General features: G+C 41.8%; 1 protein-coding gene across 1 annotated transcript; it reads right to left on the reverse strand.

Moving 5' to 3' along the window:
- Positions 1 to 2,868: 2,868 nt before the first annotated feature.
- LOC118424467 lies at positions 2,869 to 14,358 on the reverse strand. Its single transcript, XM_035833036.1, has 4 exons — positions 13,869 to 14,358; positions 11,321 to 11,511; positions 7,316 to 7,471; positions 2,869 to 3,386 (listed from the first exon to the last, which is right to left on the reverse strand). The coding sequence occupies exons 2-4, from the start codon at positions 11,507 to 11,509 to the stop codon at positions 3,348 to 3,350; spliced, it is 384 nt and encodes a 127-aa protein (XP_035688929.1). The 5' UTR covers positions 11,510 to 11,511; positions 13,869 to 14,358; the 3' UTR covers positions 2,869 to 3,347.
- Between the last annotated feature and the right edge of the window lie 3,751 nt (positions 14,359 to 18,109).

Below are 18,109 nucleotides of genomic sequence, written 5' to 3' on the forward strand. Positions count from 1 at the left end.
GGTCATGCTTGCCGCAATATCTTGCAGCTATCCATGCATTACACTATCATGGCTCTCAACACGAGAGGTATCGAATTTTGGGTCACAGAAAAATAGTTATTGCAGGGCTGTCCATTCACCTAGCCTCCTTCGTAGACTTCTGGAGCAGCTGCCTTTTCAAGGTGTGCGTGTGTGTGTGTGGGGGGGGGGGGGTGTCTCTGATTCCAATGTCCAACATAGGCTAAGGTTTACTCCTGCCTAGAAAGCCTAGTCTCTACCAGACTCCGAGTCGCTGGAAAAAAATCGTAGAAATGGTACAAATAGAGGAGTATGCCGGCCAGAGGAATATAGCCGGCTAGGCAACAGTAACGCGACCTGTTCCCTGGCCGGTTATAATCCTCTCTATTTGTTCCATTTCTACGATTTTCCAGCGATCCGGAGTCTGGTAGAGACTATAGAAAGCCCATGTTGAGAATCGCAAATCAGAGCTCATAAAATGATAAACGCCGCCGTTCCAGAAGTCTGTAAAGGGGGCTTTATTTAACCTCTTTGCTACATAAAACAAACATATTCAACGACACTTTCACAAGGCAGATGGAAAGGCAGGCTGTTTAAACCACGCCTCCTAGCGGTCCTCACATGACGAGTACCTAGCACATGAAGAGGTCAATGAACTTCTAATTCTAGGCTCTTACAAGCGCATCAAATCATTGAAGGAACGACTTTGGGAAATTATACAGGACTCGCATAATAAGACCATGACTAAGGACTGAAGAGACAGAAAGACAGACGGACGGACAGACATTAAAACAAAGATAGGTCCCTACGAAGACCTCCTAACCAGAGTAAAGAAAAAAGCAACTGAAGTGGTATATACGGTCACGTTTAACGGTTATCGTGCAACAAACGGCCCAGGGAGGAAGACAGAGAGGCAGGCACTAGAAACGATGGGTTGATAATATTAGAGAATGGACAGGCATCATGGCACCAAGCGAAATATTAGGAAGAACAGAAAACTGAGTAGGGCGGAGAAAATGCGTTAACATACCATATCTGTGGACAAATGTTTAGACTGGGATGAGGCAAGACAGAGAGAGAAGTGGTTACACTAATCTCACACACTCCCATGATAAAGTTCACCTATCATGTCATTAGTATTGTCATAATTGTTGTTTACTACCACCCCTTACCACGTCTGGCGTAAAACATGGGCATCGTCAAATGCTACAGGGCTATACTGATGTATCGAACGTTAACGCTTGATTTATCGAAATAAATCCTAGAATTACCTTGGCTTAATAGCTAGACTAACATTACAAGCCATTTAGCTAGAGGGGAGAGGGAGGGGGGCAACTCGAACAATGTAAAGTTATGTCACTCTGGTACTCTCACATCTTGGTACTGACACCTATAAGTTATGACGTTATGTCTAAATCTTTCGACCATGAATAGTCCAATCAGGTTGGTAGGTCACAGGGTAATGTTACTGAGGTTTTGGTTACTGAGGTTTTGGTACCCTTTCTGTTGCCCTATCCAGGACATTCAATATTGGCGGTTCTACAGTTACATCTGTCGATATCTCCTACTAACTTGTTCATGTGAAGACTGTATATGGTATATATTGTACATACATGAAGTCTATGAACGTTTAAAGTTACTAAGATTTGACCAACCTGTTGCATGTTGATATCACCGCCATGTTGCAGCACTTCGTCTGAACCGCCAGGAAGGTCAAAGGTCAAAGGAAATTCATATACAGCGGTACAAAGCGAGTTGAGTACAATAGTATCACATTGGTCGATTCTATAGATAAATAAACCAACTATCCATGCTGCTAGTGTGCGGCATGTTTTTCTTTTTTTTTTTTTTTTGTTCCTGTAGCACACTGAAGCTGGAGGGATAAATTCTGAACTGTTTTAAGTGTAGAACTATTTCATGCTACTTAAAATTTGTTCATTTTTGTACTATAACGTTACTTGTATATGTATGAGGTCACGATATCAGCCTGATGCCTAGTGTCCACATTGTATTATTATTGTCGCAAACTGACTAAACTCTAAGTCAAACTTTGATTTTCAAGTCTTGGTGCTTTGAAGAGAAACACACTATAAGCAAGCCATATTTCAGCACCAAGGACGGAGCAACGTTATTCTCAACGGTAGAATTCAGAGAAGGGTCCAAAGGCCACAATAGTTCACGTATCATGTGTTGCGGAGATGTGCATGGTCTGCTTCAAATGTTAACATCGCTTTTGAAAAAAAAAGATAAGTAGATAGATAGGCTTCCTACCTCCCTAAACTTACGTCAGGGAAGCCATTCTTGGTGTAAGAAATTCCTGGAGACAGAAAGGTACCTTACAGTCATGCTCTGCAAGCATCGACATCGCATTGCTCGTGGTGCAGCACGTTCCTGAGCAATTCTACACAGCAGTGCTACCTTGCGGAGTCTCTTTAAACTGCAGTGTATCCTATATTAATTCTCAAGTATATCAGTTGGCAAAATGACAAGGAGAACAAGGAAACTCCGTTTACTGAGTTTGACACAATATCCTTTATTCAACAAAGGAATATCTTTATTCATTACGTACCGTGGCATCCACGCATGTTCGCGAGAAGACATGGTAAAACCAATATTCCTATCCTAACATGTTCAATGCGGGGTTGTGTTTCTTTTTGTTTTAAAATTGATTAAACGGGCGTTGTTGCAATTTTCGGGAGTATCTAAAGAGCTGGGCGATTAATCCAATATAGTTACATTTTCCGGTCATACTATTTCATGGACGTAGTTCTGATCTCTATACAGTGAGTAAAAACAACTACAAAGAAGTACATTTAAGTTGATAGCCCAAAAATCTCGTGTGCTCATTCTGACTGCATTTGGAAGAATGATTAACGGATCGGGCCGAACCAAAAGTTTCTCATATCACTTTTCTTTTTATTGTGAAGGTGGCTATATTTGAAAATAACTTGATATGGAGAAGTTGCTTATAAATTCATTTTGTGCATCTGTTACGTTTGGATAGATTAGTAACTCGGACACATTTCAGTCCCAATTTTCTACAAGGGTATAACAACTATTCCATCAAAAGATTGTCACTGTCCATAAACGTTTCTACCTATCAAACGGCATTATGCCTCACTCCATGTCCCATATGGTATGTCATGTAACAGTATATATTTATAGACAAATATTAAACAACGATAAATAGTCTTTTACAACATTGCTACAGACTGTAGACAACTTTCATAGCATAGAATCGCTCTTGAATTTCGCTGATGTCTTAGTGAAGGTCAGAGGTTAATCCATGACGCATGCGCTTTGGAGTCGGACAAGGCCACGGCGGCGCTGGGCATGATGGGATTTCCACGTCACCAGCGGACCCTGTCCTCGGCCTTACTCGGGTCTCCCTGGAGAAAAGTAGATAGATATCAAGGTAAGAGTTACTCTTGCTGAATATGTGTTTCAATAAAGGTGATATATCTCACTGCGCTTGGGACACCAGTGTGGCACTACGGGGTTCGTTCACTGCGGCACTGTTGTGTTATTTTCGCCAATTTTTTAACAATTTAGATATTGCGTAATACGTAAAAATATGACTTTAATGGAAGACAACAAAATACACAAAACGCAAGAAAATTCGTTCTTTATCGCTGAAATTCGTTGAGTAATCTTTCGAACCCCGCAGTGTCGCACCGGTGACCACAGCGTGGTGAGATACCACCTTTCAGAGACCGTGAATTGATGAATTCTGTCGTCACCTTTAGTAGCAAGGCCCATAATTCTTAGCCTAATGTCATTTTTTAGGTGCCGTTATTTCTTCCTTCGGAAGCTAAAATAGAAACAGGATGATATTCATTGACTGTAGGATCTATATTGGCACCTATAGAGGTTATAATGACACCTTTAGGAGTTCCCACACTTATATGCTGACATGCCATCCTTGAACATAGCCTTGCTTCAAAATGTATCTATCTCTGGTGTACATGTATAGAACGCAAGATTTACATAAACAGTACAAGATCTATTGGTTGTACCCTTAAAATGATACCCTTGGTGGTTCCCACATTTGCAGACATCCCTGACATCGTGACTTTGACCAGAGTTTACCTCAAAAACACTTACGTATGGTCCCATTGGAAAGAACAAAAACAAATATAGAAACACCCATGGTGCCTTTTACAATGGCACCATAGAGGGATTCTCCATTTCTAAAAGTTTATGATACTGTATCCGTGACCAAAGGTTTGCCACAAAATGTACTTTTCTCAGAGAAATGCTCAATTGGACATATTTTTACGATCTGAACTATGAAATTTCTCAAGTCGAACCCTACTATAACATTTTGTAAATGAGCTATCCTGTGCAGTGGGTTCGTTGAAGTTTTGCTTAATTTGAAAGCCTGTGCCTTCGGGAACTGTAGTTTTTTTCTGGCACTTATTCAAAGCTGTTTGAAAGCAGCCTACAGGAACAATCCTGTTAACCACAAGGACATGCAAAGAACATGTATCTTGGCGTCCAATCTTCTCTAGTTGAAGCTTCGGTGATTTATCTCTATCTCATTGACGCTTGCAGAATCTTTCTCGAGAGGCAAATTCCCTGTACCCTCCAGCAAGAATAGCGTTTGTCCATTCTACTGCCATTTGTAGTGTTTCGAGAACACTCTTTCTTCAAAATAAAGCGATTTATAAATAATCTCTTAGATAAGACACGTATATGTATCTTAAAACAGATCATAATGTGATGTATATGTAAATCTTAAGATCGTATCTTTTAAGTGCTGAAAAAGATAGTATCTTACGAGCGTTGACTTTCCAGAAGTCCCATCAGATGTTATCCAGTAAGATCGTTTGAAATGATGCCAGCATTGTCTTTTTCAAGTGATTTATTCTACTGCCCTGGTTCTCACTGGAAACATCTCTTTGAAGTGTCTAGATACTCATCGTTTCGTGCCGTAGTAAACGCACCGTGAAGAAGAATAAAGTGATACTTTGTTGGAGTACGTGTTACTTGCCTGGAGACATATATTCAACCCTTACTTAGGCCTAGGGGAAAACGTTGGGCGTCTGGTTATTTGAGAAGTCCTAGCGAAAACCTGCCGACCTTTTTTCCTTTTGGAGATATCTAGCGCTAGACTGAGGGTCATCTGAGCGATTGAATTCAAAACAGACAAATTAAAGTTGATGCAAGAATGTGTAGCAAACAGTCTGTCGCTGCCGAAATTTGAAAAAAGTGAAAATGAAAGAGTCACCGTACCAACGGGTTCCCAGTATTCCTCAGGGCCCTATGATAACAAACACATATCAGCTTTTTGTGTGTTTACAAACTTCAAACCATATTTTGACATCGTGTAGCATATTCCACTTTGAATTCATAAGTCAACAAACTAATCCAATTTGGTTTTGGTCAGAGGTTTCCATCCGTTGGAAACGGGCCTTCAGACCCCCCAAGTACTGTCTAATTAATATAAATTGGTATAACTTGTTATAATTTGTTAAAGGGAGACCTTCACATAAGCAGGACTTTCAGCCTCCCTTGCACTGTTATCTCTCTTTTAGATTTCATTGTCACGTATCTGTATTGTTTTTTAAGTGCAAAATAAATCATTTATTTATCTATTCGAATATGTGACAAATACATTACACAGACTCACAGGCAGCGTTGCTGATAATGGAGTCTACAAGCAGAGACAAGTACACAAGAATGGTAAACCATAACGCTAAATAAAAAATGATTAGATAAGTATTGCATGTGTTTCTGAGCTTTATTGGTAAGTATTTTACGCTAACCTTCAAGTAGACATTATGTACTACACAACCTTCGTTGGCATTCCGTGCGATGCTTGTTTATTACTTCATCTTCCTACCACAGATGTGAATATTGTAAGGTCGCACAAAGGTCATCAAGGTCATATAACTGCACGGTCCCAGACCACCTTTTGATTAGCGCATCCCAGGGACACAGGATGCCTCTTCCGTCTGGTTCAATGACGCCACCTTTCTGACGTTCCTACAATTAAGACTACCTCTTAAGGTTTCTAAGATTTCTCTTAAGGTTTCTAAGATCTCACTCTCAAGGATAGCAATGTCAGAAGGTCAGATCCTTAATGTGCGAACAGGTGGTTGGAGTAAAGCCAACTTGGAACGAGCTTATTAACTTGCTTGATGGATCTCTGTTTAAGCTAGGGGCACAACCCGCCGTACTTGCATGTGCGTGCTGTCTACGTTCCAAAGCGTGGGCAATCTTCTTGGATCCGCAAGTGGTAAGTACCGCCTCCGTATGAACACGTAGGGGATCCGACGGATTTGGAGCACGCAGACACGCCGTATAAATTTACGTGCAGGCAAAACTTTGTGTGCCATCGGGACACCTTGCGCAACCGTGCGAGTGACGTACTCCCTCCCGGCTCTTTCCAGTCGTTCCCCACGTTTTCAGAAATACGTGGCGGACGTGGCCTCCCCAAAGAAAGTACGGACAAATTGCACGTACGACGGGTTTTGCCCTTAGCTTTACAGATGCGCCTTGAAGTCTGATGGTTCAGTGAACCAACATGTTTGCCGGGTACAAGGTACCTCATGTAGGAATTAGACTTGTGCAACATGGAGAAACGTAAGCTTTCATCTGGGATTATGTGAAGTGCTGTTGTCTATCTTACACAATAAGTTGAATTGTCTATGGCCAGCTATGAGTATCGGGGCGCTGCGCCCCCGTTCCCCGGTTCAGAAAAACCCCTGCGCGGCGGGCGGGGATCGCGATCGGATGATAGTATGCATCCTTTGTATTTCTCATTAAGGTTTACCACAACATGCATTTGCTATGGCCTTTCTCGTTAGAACATGCATCGCTTGCATTTCTCTGTAAGATTTACGAGGGTACCCTCGTACCATTAAAACTGACTGTGCCGCCTGACAATATATGACCTAGCCATGACCAGGGACTAATTCATATCAGCATGAAGGCACTTAAAGTTCACTACAATGAAACAACCTACAGCTTTTTTTAATATTTGCTGTGGAACACACGAGGACATTGAGAAACTGCACGCAAGTTAGTAACTTATTAGCAAGCATGACGTGGCTTTTAGACACATGCATTTGATTTTTATAGGTCCATTTTGGCTTGCTTCCAAAAGCGCTTTTAAAGTCTCTACTTTAACTCTGATTGAAGTTCCTAACTAACAAATGTTTACTATTACCATGCTATTATTGCAAACAAACAGGCATATAAACAAACAATGAAATAAAGAAAGAAAAGAGGACATGACGCGTAGAGTTACAGGCAATGACGTGTCTTTACGGGAAGTGACGAGGACCTTACAGAAAGTGACGTGTGTCCTTACCCTACAGAATCGCCACTTGCCAGTCTTCTGGTTGTAGCAGACGTACATCCACCCCAGCCTGGTGTGCAGCGGCTGTGCCTCTACAGGCAGGGCGTCCCTGTCTACATCAAACGGTACCGCAGCCTCCACCGGATCAACCTCCGTGTCGTCTTCGCTCTGTCACAAATGTAACAAAATCAGTGAGAAATGTTACAAAACTAGTCAGAAATGTGACAAAATCAGTCAGAAATGTGACAAAATCAGTCAGAAATGTAACAAAATTAGACAAAAATATCACAAAATCAGTCACAAATGTAACAAAATCAGTCAGAAATGTTACAAAACTAGTCAGAAATGTAAGAGATCAGTCAGAAATGTAACAAAATCAGTCAGAAATATCACAAAATCAGTCAGAAATGTAACAAAATCAGTCAGAAATATCAAAATCAGTCAGAAATGTAACAAAATCAGTCAGAAATATCACATAATCAGTCAGAAATGTAACAAAATCAGTCAGAAATGTAACAAAATCAGTCAGAAATTATTTATGGTTTCGGCCGCATCAGTTGCAACAATATATATCATGCCTATCATATGGATAGTCCCAGATAGACAAATAATTACGAACAGGAAAAAAATGAAGCCCGGATATCATTGATAGTTTGTATTTGTTTTTTATAACATTGGCATCGCCATCGACCAATGCAATGTGCTAGGAAGCCGGAGTCTAACATCTGTTTAAACTTTAGGGATTCCTCTGCCAAGACAGCTGTTCTCTAAATTAGAGAACATATAATCCCATATCTGCTAAGTAATCTGCTAACTATCTACCTAAGTAATTGACTTCATAATTGGAATATCAAAATGTAAAAGTATGTCTGAAAAGACAAAAAAATGCACAAAGCGAAAAAAATCTATGAAATTCGTGGTACGCTCTGCCAAATCACTGTCGCGGCAAGCTTAACGTCTCAGTAGAATGTGGACGTCATAAAATGACCTGTTTAAGACGTTGAGTTGAGTTGAGTTTATTTTGATCCACAATTAGCCTCATCAGAGGCTATTCTTCCTGTAGTCACATACATATCTACACATTACATACGTACAGTATGACGTCAAATCTATTAAGTCAACGTGGGCACAAAGGGCCCCCTGTGCCTACGTTGACTTAATAGAAGCTTTTGACATGACCTGTTTAAGCCCCCTTTACAAATCAAGAATTTAGCTCGGCCGAGTTGTCAGCGAGCTATAAATTACGAGAAGTTATGACCCTGATGCCGACGAAGAAACTCTGCCTTTTGTTCGTAGGTATCAGGGTTATACCTCCTCGTGATTTAGAGCTCGCTGTCAACTCGACCGAGCTAAATTCTTGATTTGTAAAGGGAGTCTGCCAATTTTGTGATCTACAACATGTAGAAGATGAACAGCATTTTATTTTACACTGTAAATTGTACCATAATGAACGGATTGTGCTTTATGAATATATCAGAAAAGAGTTCCCATATTTTGAACATCTTAATGCAACGGATAAATTTCTATTTTTGATGCGCCTAGACAAACCCTGTATATCAAACATTATATGTTCTTATATCTACACCTGTACAAAGAAGCGAGAAGATGTCGACCATCCTGTTAGCTTAGTACCTTCAACTAGTTAAATTGTATCCTGTTGTTTTTTCATATATTTGTTACATGTATTCTGTTATCAGTCATGTCTGTTATCAGTGACCTGTACCTAGCCCGTCGAGGCATGAATGTACAATAAAGGTCTTTCATTCATTCATTCATTCATTCATTCATTCATTAAGCCAACATGGGCACAGAAGGCCCTTTGTGGCCACTTTGACTTAATAGGAGCTTTTGACGTTTTAAACAGGTCATGTCATGACTCGGAGCTTACCCTTTTGACACCAGAGATCACAAACAAGGCTCCAACTAAGCCCTAGTAGTGCAAAAACTGTCCCACATATTTTACAGACTGCGAGGAAAATCCGTCACATTGTTAACGTTTTCTCATAGGATTGAGCATGATGTTCGGTTCTTGCTGTACGGTCTGACAGTTTTGTGAGTTACAAGGCAATAATGAATGGCAGGTCGTAAGAGTTACTCGGTGAGTTGAACCAACGCCCCGAGAGAGATAATCAACGCGATTTTGATGCGTTGGTTTTGACAGAAGATATCTTTATTCACATTTCTTTAAATCTCTTGCTCCATCACAAAGCACTGCTTTGACCCCGAAACACAAGTCTCGTTATAATGAAGAAGCACATCCATATTCCACTTCTGATTGTCTCTCCAATCTTACGTGCACTGAGTTGAAAAGGTACCACTTTACTTTGTAGCATTATCTTCCATATCAGAGCCATAACAATATAGGGTTAATGACTCGCCCTGAGGTGAAGACGGTGCCATAATTCATGGCGGCTCATAAAACCACCGAATGAACAACTGAGTCCACGCAGCACATCGTCTGGCTATATGATAATAAGATATAATCTTATTGCGTGTTGTGTAGATATATTGCATAAACGTTCAAACCACCAGACGGTCGTCATCTAGAGCGGTTAGGACAGAAAGTTCTAGATAGTTATCGTTCTTTAAAACATTAAGTACAGGCATTGATGCCATATTTTGAATGAATGAGGACATTAAATGGTAGATTGTAATGTTTGTTCCCCTGCATCAGTTGTTTGTTTGTTTGTTTGTTTGTTTTGCATAACCGGCAAACCGCCTTATGTCTGAACAGTATAATCTGCATATCCGGACAGATTTATCATTTGATCCACCCACACCGGAAAGGACCCCTACTCTTTTCGATAAGTGCAGTGCGTTCTTTAAGGTGCGGCTCTCCTCAAACACAGGACCTCCATTACACGTCTTATCCGAGGGACTGCCCTAACCTAAGAGCCTAAGAGGTACTCATCTTAACCTGAGTGAAGTGAGGAAAGTCGTGTTAAGTGCCCTTCTCAATGGCACAGGGCTGGTGGCACATCAACGGATTTGAACCCCAAAACCCTGCTAATTACGCCACACAACCCCACACTTGTTTGTTTTTTTAGACGACTAAGGGCTCTGTCCAATGTAACAGCAGGGCTGAGCCTTTTGGCGAAATCGGTTGCGTGTTGGGTTTGTGATCTGGCGGCCCGGGATCGACGCGGGTTCGAATCCCGGGAGTCAGGATATTGTTTCCCCGCTGTTACATGTACACCAACAACAAAATAGCGGTTTGAAAATTGTGCGAACCCTTTGAGGGTATCTCTGACAGTTTAATTGCATCAGGTGATCACAAGAGAACTCAGATCGATGCCGTAATCATTAACGTGTGCCCAGAGGAAAGAGCGCGATTTCAGGAAAGTCACGATCCGGATGTCATAGATTAATTGCACCACCCCCTAGGAGAATTGATTCTTCATCAGTGGCGACGTCCAGTGACGTCAATTATTATGAGGACATGTCAGAGTTCAGAACGTGATTGACAATGATTGGCACATGCCTTAGGCTAATGTCTGCTTCTATACAAGATCAATCGAAACCACTTTGGAAACTGGAATCTTCTTTACTGGTTAGCATTTCGTTATGAGTCATCGATACATGTTTTTTACAGATGACACTCTGTTTACTATGTTAGCACATTTACGCATCGAGTGGCACGGCTGATAATTTCATCTCTTCGAAGTGCATAATTTCCTTCATGCTTTCTTCCTTTCCATCCATCCATCCATCCTTCCTCTCTCCTACCTCTATCACCTTCCCTCACTTCCCTCCCTTTATCCCCTTCACCCCATTCACCCCATTCACTCCCTTTCTCACTTCCTGATTCCTTCCAGTCTTTCCTTCCTTCCTTACTTACTTGCAACCTTCTTTCCCCTGTCCCTCCCTCCTTCCTTCCTCCTCCTATTATATACCTGTTCCTCCCGTGCTTCCTCCCTCCCTGCCTACCCTCCCTTCCTGTCTGTTCTTCCTTCCCACCTTCTTTCCCTGCCTCCCTACCTCCTTCCTTCCTTCCTCCTTTTCTTCATTAACACGTACCTGTGGAGAGGTCCCATCCCCGGGCATCATAACGCGGAACTCCTCGCCAGACGCAGGTCTCCTGACCCGGGCCGCTTCCGCCCTTTTGAACTCGTACCAGGGGAAGATGTGGTTGTGCATCACGGCTTGGGCCAGGCACATGGTGGTGGCCATTACCAAAACCACAAGCGCCATCGTCGAGGGCCTCATCGCTGAAACAGAAGGAAATGGTGTAGTTAAAATGTTTCTCATGCTCAAATCAGCTTTGTTTCCATGGGACGCGGTCACATACGTCGTACGATTTTGATGCGGTAGGATTTTTATGCAGCCTGTGACACAACCAACGACTGACAAGAATCCAAGACTTTTGTGTTACAATACAGATGTACTCTGAAGGAAACATGCATGGCTGTCACCAAAATACTTAAATCGTACGACGACCGCACGACCTTTGTGACCTTGCCCTTATACGTGATTTTCCGTGGGTCGGAAGAGGAAAGACAGAAGTTACTTGTAGTATACAAGCCCTTCTAGAAAACACAGGTTACTGACGTCACTGAAACGGAAACAGGAAAAAATTAAATGTTTCTCGGTCCAACCTAGTTCATTGGATGAGTATAATGTCCACTGATTGTGAGAAAACATACAACACTATGCACGTGAAGGGTGTGATGAGGCGTGAACCACGTCCCGTCTCAGGGAATACAACCTTTCAAAACAGCAGAGACGATGAGTGAACGGCAATGCCAGAGGAACACATGGCCCTCCCTCTGGCATAAAAGCGATGTTACTAACCGATGAACCACACAAGTCCCGGGAAAATATATGGGTACTTTCTAACTAGCAGCAAAGTATTGCAGTCCCCTGCAAGATCATCTAGGTCGGTTCGTTATGACTGAGAGTGGGCAGACGGGCATCAGGTTGAACTCAGGCAGTAGATTCTTTTTAAGACTTACATCACAGCTTCAGGGGGTAGGGGAGTGAGTTATAGCCGTTATCTAACTGGTGAATCTGGAAGTAAGAGTAGCTTTACAGCGCAATTTGCTCATGGTCATAGTTCAGTGATGCACCCAATGTTAAATACAACCACGCCGCGGGAAAAAACTTTCTTCATTCTCTATTGATAAGACTAGAAAGCGCTACTTGAGATGAGATCGTAGATTTTAGTAAGATGAATTGGTACGTTTTACCTTTGGCAGCGCGCCAAATGTGACATCTAAACGCCTTGCAATTCCATGTAACGTTATGGCTGACTGGAGATTCGCACAAAACTAACGAACCAGAAAATTAACGCAAACCATGTTTGTGCATAAACTTCTAATGCTCTTGCCATGAGTAATCAAGCTCGCCTGGGCTGCAAAATTCAAAAAATATTAGTTTGAGCCCTGATTTAAAAGGAGAGCATTCTCCGGAGATGGATAGAGTTTTCGATTTCGATTTCTACTGACAGGTTTGTAAAAATCTGAGCTTTACACTACTTAAACCACCACAAGGCCTGAAACAGCAACGTTCTTGCCATATCCTGTAGGGAACGTGACAAAGCTTAGCTTTGCTCTAAAGTGGTTTGTGCACAGACAGCGTGCGCTGAAGGAGGACACCGTAGCCGAAAGGAAAAAGCCTCTGCAATATATCATAGATATAAAAGTTAACACATGGACGCTCCCGGGGACTCAAGTGCTTGGAGACAGACAAACTGAGGTGGTTGAAAAATGGTTGCAAAGACTTAGAGCTGACAGGCTGAACTACTTTTTACAAAATCGCCAGTCCCGACAATATCGGCACCTTTTCTCCAAAAAATAATTAGATATCTTAAATTATTGAATTGTGTACTGAAGTCAAGTGAGAGAGTGAATATTTCCGTAGTTATGATGGCTTGAACTTAATCTGAAACACTGACAACTTCCCTTGTCATCATCATAATCATATCCCTTTCCCTTCTTAAAATGTATCAAATACCTGAAGGTGACCAAAACATGATTCCTACGGCAATAACGAAAGGACCTACCAGTAAGAAAAAGTCACAGTCACGCCTTTTCATCCAATGAAAATTCCACTGCCGTTAGCACTGCCCGTCTTTCCATTCTTGATTACATAACCTAAAGAGCAGCCGCTTACATCTGCAACACCTTCGGCAAAAAGCCCGCGTCCTCAAAATACGTCTTTTCGAGTGGTCACACTATCCCGTAAATCTTGATGGACTTTTGTCATTGTGAACGACATCGCAGTGTTTTAAGATATTTTAATATCTTAAAAGAAGATTGTTGGACATCTGAAATGGTCGCACATATTTTGAGACATTTGCTACGTGTCTACGGTCACAAACGGCACTCGTTTGTATTCTAAGATATTAAGAAGATCTTAGATGGTCACACTATCGTACGAATCTTTAAGGAATGTGGACAGCGACCACAGGCGACACTCATTTGTATTCTAAGACATTTAAGAGAAGATCTTAATGGTCGCACTATCCTACGAATCTTTAAGGAATGTGGACAACAACCACAAACGGTACCCAACGTTCTCTAAGACATTACTGAGCAGTTTGGACATCTTAAGAACACACACTTACCGTATCTTTAAGAGAGGGAAGACGGAGAACGACGTCCACTCTGACAATTCCAATCACCCACTCTGCTTCCAGCGACCCTTGCGATCACCAACGCGGGCTTCTCGCCTGTCAGCGGCTGACGGTCTGGCAGGAAGGTTTTAAACAGATCACCGGAGAGCAGCTCTGCTTGGTTGGTTGTCCCGGAAGATCTCCGTGACGATAAGGTGTGGGAAGGAATGGAGTTTTCCAGGCCGATCTCAGTCTGCTCCGTTGAGGAAAAGTCACAGAGGACGCGCTCATCGCCCACGTTATACATCCATCAGACATATGCATAGATTTATGTCCGACTTCTCAATGTTCTGCAACCTATTAAAGTTTCACATGCATCTGGACAATTCTGTAAGGGATAAGAGTTGCTATGTATAGAATTGCAGAGATATCAATCAACTACTGTCTAGCATTCCTACAAGAGACGTTTATGATTCGGCCAAGTACAAGTCCCTCTAGCTCGATTACATGTACTTTACAAGTTTACAATATCTGACTAGATTGTGGGCATTAACATAACATTACATCTACATCAATCTACGTCCCCCATAGTGATAGGAAAAGTGGAGGAGGTGCATTGTGGGGGCCATGGTTCTCAGCTTGATTAAATGCTTAGAATGATGTATCTACTAGGCAATGCCGATAGCATCACTGAAAGTTTTGTTACTCTCAAAGCAGAGTTTAGGCCCCGTTTTTTAAAAACGTTTTAGGCGTTTTTATCTGGCTTTCTATTTTGTACCATTTTGTTGATGTGGGCCGTGATTGAGTGCTTGGAATGATGTAATAAATAGTATCTTCTAGGCAATGCCGATAGCATCACTGCGAGTATAGTATCTATACGTTGTGACGCTGGAAGTGGAAAGTTATTTGTGTCCTACGCTCAAATAGTTGTGAACGTTCAAGGCAAGGGGTCGAAGTTAGCCTGAAATATCGATAAATGGAAAGGTCCTCCAGGTAATGAAGCACGTAGGGACAAGAGCTGCAGATGATTAACTGGCAGCAATGATGAGTGATGAGACTGAATATGATACAGTGAACTGAATATAAGTTCTTCAATCATATATTGACCATGGTTGCTTTGGGTTTTAAAGACACCGGGAGCTTTGGAATTAGAACTAATGTGAAGAAGGTTTGCCCGATCAACAACTTTATCCATGTTATATTTTTTTCTTATGACCTCAAGGAAAAACGGCCAGTAGGTCAATTTGAGCTTGTAATGAATAAACAAAGGCCCAGAAAAATAAAGAAACAATATTGACATGGACTCTGCCTCTATATGGCGACTATTTATGATCATATTTGCAATAGATGAAATAAGTCAGTTCTAACCCTCATTTGGGGGATCTCAATATAACTTCGAGTTACACAGGGTGGTCTTATGCTAAATGGGTCTCGTGAGGACATGATACTTGACAAATTCGCCTTCAGAAATGAGAGCAAATCATCCAACAAACCAGAACGAGTCCTGGGTGTCAAGAGAATCATTAGAGCTCGTTACAAACATGGCAATCGTTCTTCGATATCCTTCGGTCCCACTTTGTCCTCCCTGTAGCGACCGTTACATCGATTTGGGATTTGAAAATCTGTCAATTTGTACTTGAAAGGAACTGTCGGGACTTACGGAGGGATTTAACATAAGGACGGCTAACTTCTGTCGCACTCTGTCACCAGTTAGGCCATGTTGCTTTGATCATATGAATGGCATCCGCGCGCGCATCAATTTTCGGCCGTTTCCAAAAATAAAATTATAAAAAGTTTTTAGGTATACTGTAAATTGTACAAAGCAGCGTCAATTAAACAAATATATGCCGTGGATTGCAAAAACAACTTTCGGAAAATGTATACTAATGTCATACAATATTTCAAGGTAAAAGAAGATGTTAAAGAACAAAAATAAAGAATCTATTGTTTGGTATACCATATTCTGTGTCTTCAGTCATATGTTCAAATTTCCTGACCAATTTGATTTCATAATGAAGGCAACTTTTCTTTGGTCAATTTTTTTTTTATTCGCACGCTCGCATCAGTTTTTGAGTATGTCATCCATATGATCAAATCAAAATGGCCTTTTACCGGGTCATATTGTCACGTACCGTCATGTGTAGTCTGTCGTATGGGTCCACGGGGACGAAGACACAAACGATTAATCCATTGAAAGATTACGAGAAGTCCCTGAAGACGGTTGAAGACCATCAATCATATGTGAACACGTGATCGCGTCGGGCATTGGTCTGCTAATCAATTTGAAAGACTGAATGCAGCTATAGGACTTTCCAAAGACTATAGATGCAGAACGCAGTGAATGATGATGATGATGATGATGATGATGTAGAGACTTGCCTTTTTTCATGTACTTAATGGTCCCCACGTAACATGGTCATTTCAAGATGTGGCCCAAGGTTACGGATTACATTGTAACTGTAACAGCATCTCTTCTCCCTAGGTCAGAAACATCATGATTGAGACCAGCTCAATTGCTCACTCAGAGTGGCTCTCATGCGTGTACATGACCTCACATATGTCTCACATCAATTCTACGGCGTTGCTTTGATTCTGAGCGTAACCTTGGCAATCGAACACCACATCACTGACGTAACTAGCCAACCGTTTAGGCACTAATGCGATTTCAAAGACGACGGGATACTTCCCGCACTGGGGTCAATTATTCTAACGCCGGATGACAAGACGTAAAAACCGCCAGACCTTTTGATTGTACCTTTGGGAAGAAGACGTTGAAAACTGAGCTTACCTATGATTACTTTTAAGAGTCATTGCACGAGAAAACCAGGAAGAGGCCGGAAGATGGGGGTCCAAATTAATATTGCCAGTCAATCACGATATTTTGACAAGTATTCATGATTTACAAACAACTACACAAACATTTCTATGATTTACCCCCATAGTGTAAATTACTATGTAATATTATCACTCGATTTAGTATAGCCCAAATCCTGAAACAATCCCTATAAAGACCCCCCTCTCACGACTTGCGTTATGTATGGCCCAATTAGACGACGATTGATTTTGAACATTCAAGTAGACGTTCCTCTATCTAGCAACAGTAAAACCATTCATCAGAACTACCGCTAGTTTCATATTATGATCCTTAAAAATGACCAAAATTTGCAGTGATAGAAATTTTGATTTCATTGGTAAGGTAACCTCCGTGTCTGGGGAGAGCCATACCCCGGGCACGTTAAAGAACCCGCCACATGTGCGATGGTGCGGTGTGAGCGGTTCAAAACCTACAGTACCTTTGCCGCACCTGGGGCAATTACTGTCGTATTGAGGTCACCTGAGTGGCGCCGAATGGCAGCTTGCTCCAGACACTTGCGACAGTCGTATTGAGGTCACCTGAGTGGCGCCGAATGGCAGCTCTCTCCAGACCCTTGCGATTTAGCCCCGCCTATTGTAAGCTCCTCGCAATTCAGCCCCTGGCTGCAAAGAGTGAGTAGTCGGCCCACCCAATAACAATAACAATAGCACCTCCTAGCATCGTCAACTTTTGGTCTGTTAAACTTGAGAACCCATGCTATATGGAAATGCAAATCTTGGCTGAAAATCAGTAATTTTCAGCCATAAATTGTTGGCTTTTAGAGAGTCATAATGAAAAAATAGATGGGGGGGCTTTAACTATGAGGCTGTTATTAGTTCCACATACCTATTACACATACGAAGTATGAGCCCTGCCTGGTTTTCTCAATGACTCTTAATCAATAAGAAGAGCTTCTCAGTTTTGACCGGGTTTTACGATTGATATATGTTCATCATCTTTAGCTTGACATATTAGATTTCGACATCACATGTTCAAAAGGTCACGTATCTAAATTGATCAGTCATTTCAGCCTCAATAAATAACCGTTGCTCGCTCTTACTTATGATACCGTTAAGCATTTTCCCAGAACAGAACTATCGTAGAGTGGAATATGTTATCACCAAGCACAGTAGGGGCATCTTCTGTGGGTAGTTTTAAAGAACGTTTGCAGATAGATGTGCAAAAGTTAGGTGTGACGGATCTTTCAGTGTAATATAACCAGCTGCTGCCGCCCCGCGTGCCTGCGAAGCTGGTGTGTTACGCCGAACGGCGGTTATACCGGCTATATAGATACAGACAGACATACCGTTAAGCTATGAACAGTGTTAATCACAGCACACCAACAATCTCATGCTTACACTGGTGGTTGAAATTGACATGAGGTCGGAAGAGCCTTGGT

Source organism: Branchiostoma floridae, chromosome 10 (genome assembly GCF_000003815.2).
Source record: "Branchiostoma floridae strain S238N-H82 chromosome 10, Bfl_VNyyK, whole genome shotgun sequence".
NCBI classification, from domain to species: Eukaryota; Metazoa; Chordata; class Leptocardii; order Amphioxiformes; family Branchiostomatidae; genus Branchiostoma; species Branchiostoma floridae.

Bases quoted from the DNA above. Each gene is read 5' to 3' on its own strand.
- LOC118424467 (XM_035833036.1), bottom strand. From the start codon at position 11,509: ATGAGGCCCTCGACGATGGCGCTTGTGGTTTTGGTAATGGCCACCACC. The intron at 7,472-11,320 runs GTACGTGTTAAT...CATTTGTGACAG, and splicing joins GGGATGGGACCTCTCCACAG to AGCGAAGACGACACGGAGGT. The intron at 3,387-7,315 runs GTAAGGACACAC...ACTTTTCTCCAG, and splicing joins GCAAGTGGCGATTCTGTAGG to GGAGACCCGAGTAAGGCCGA.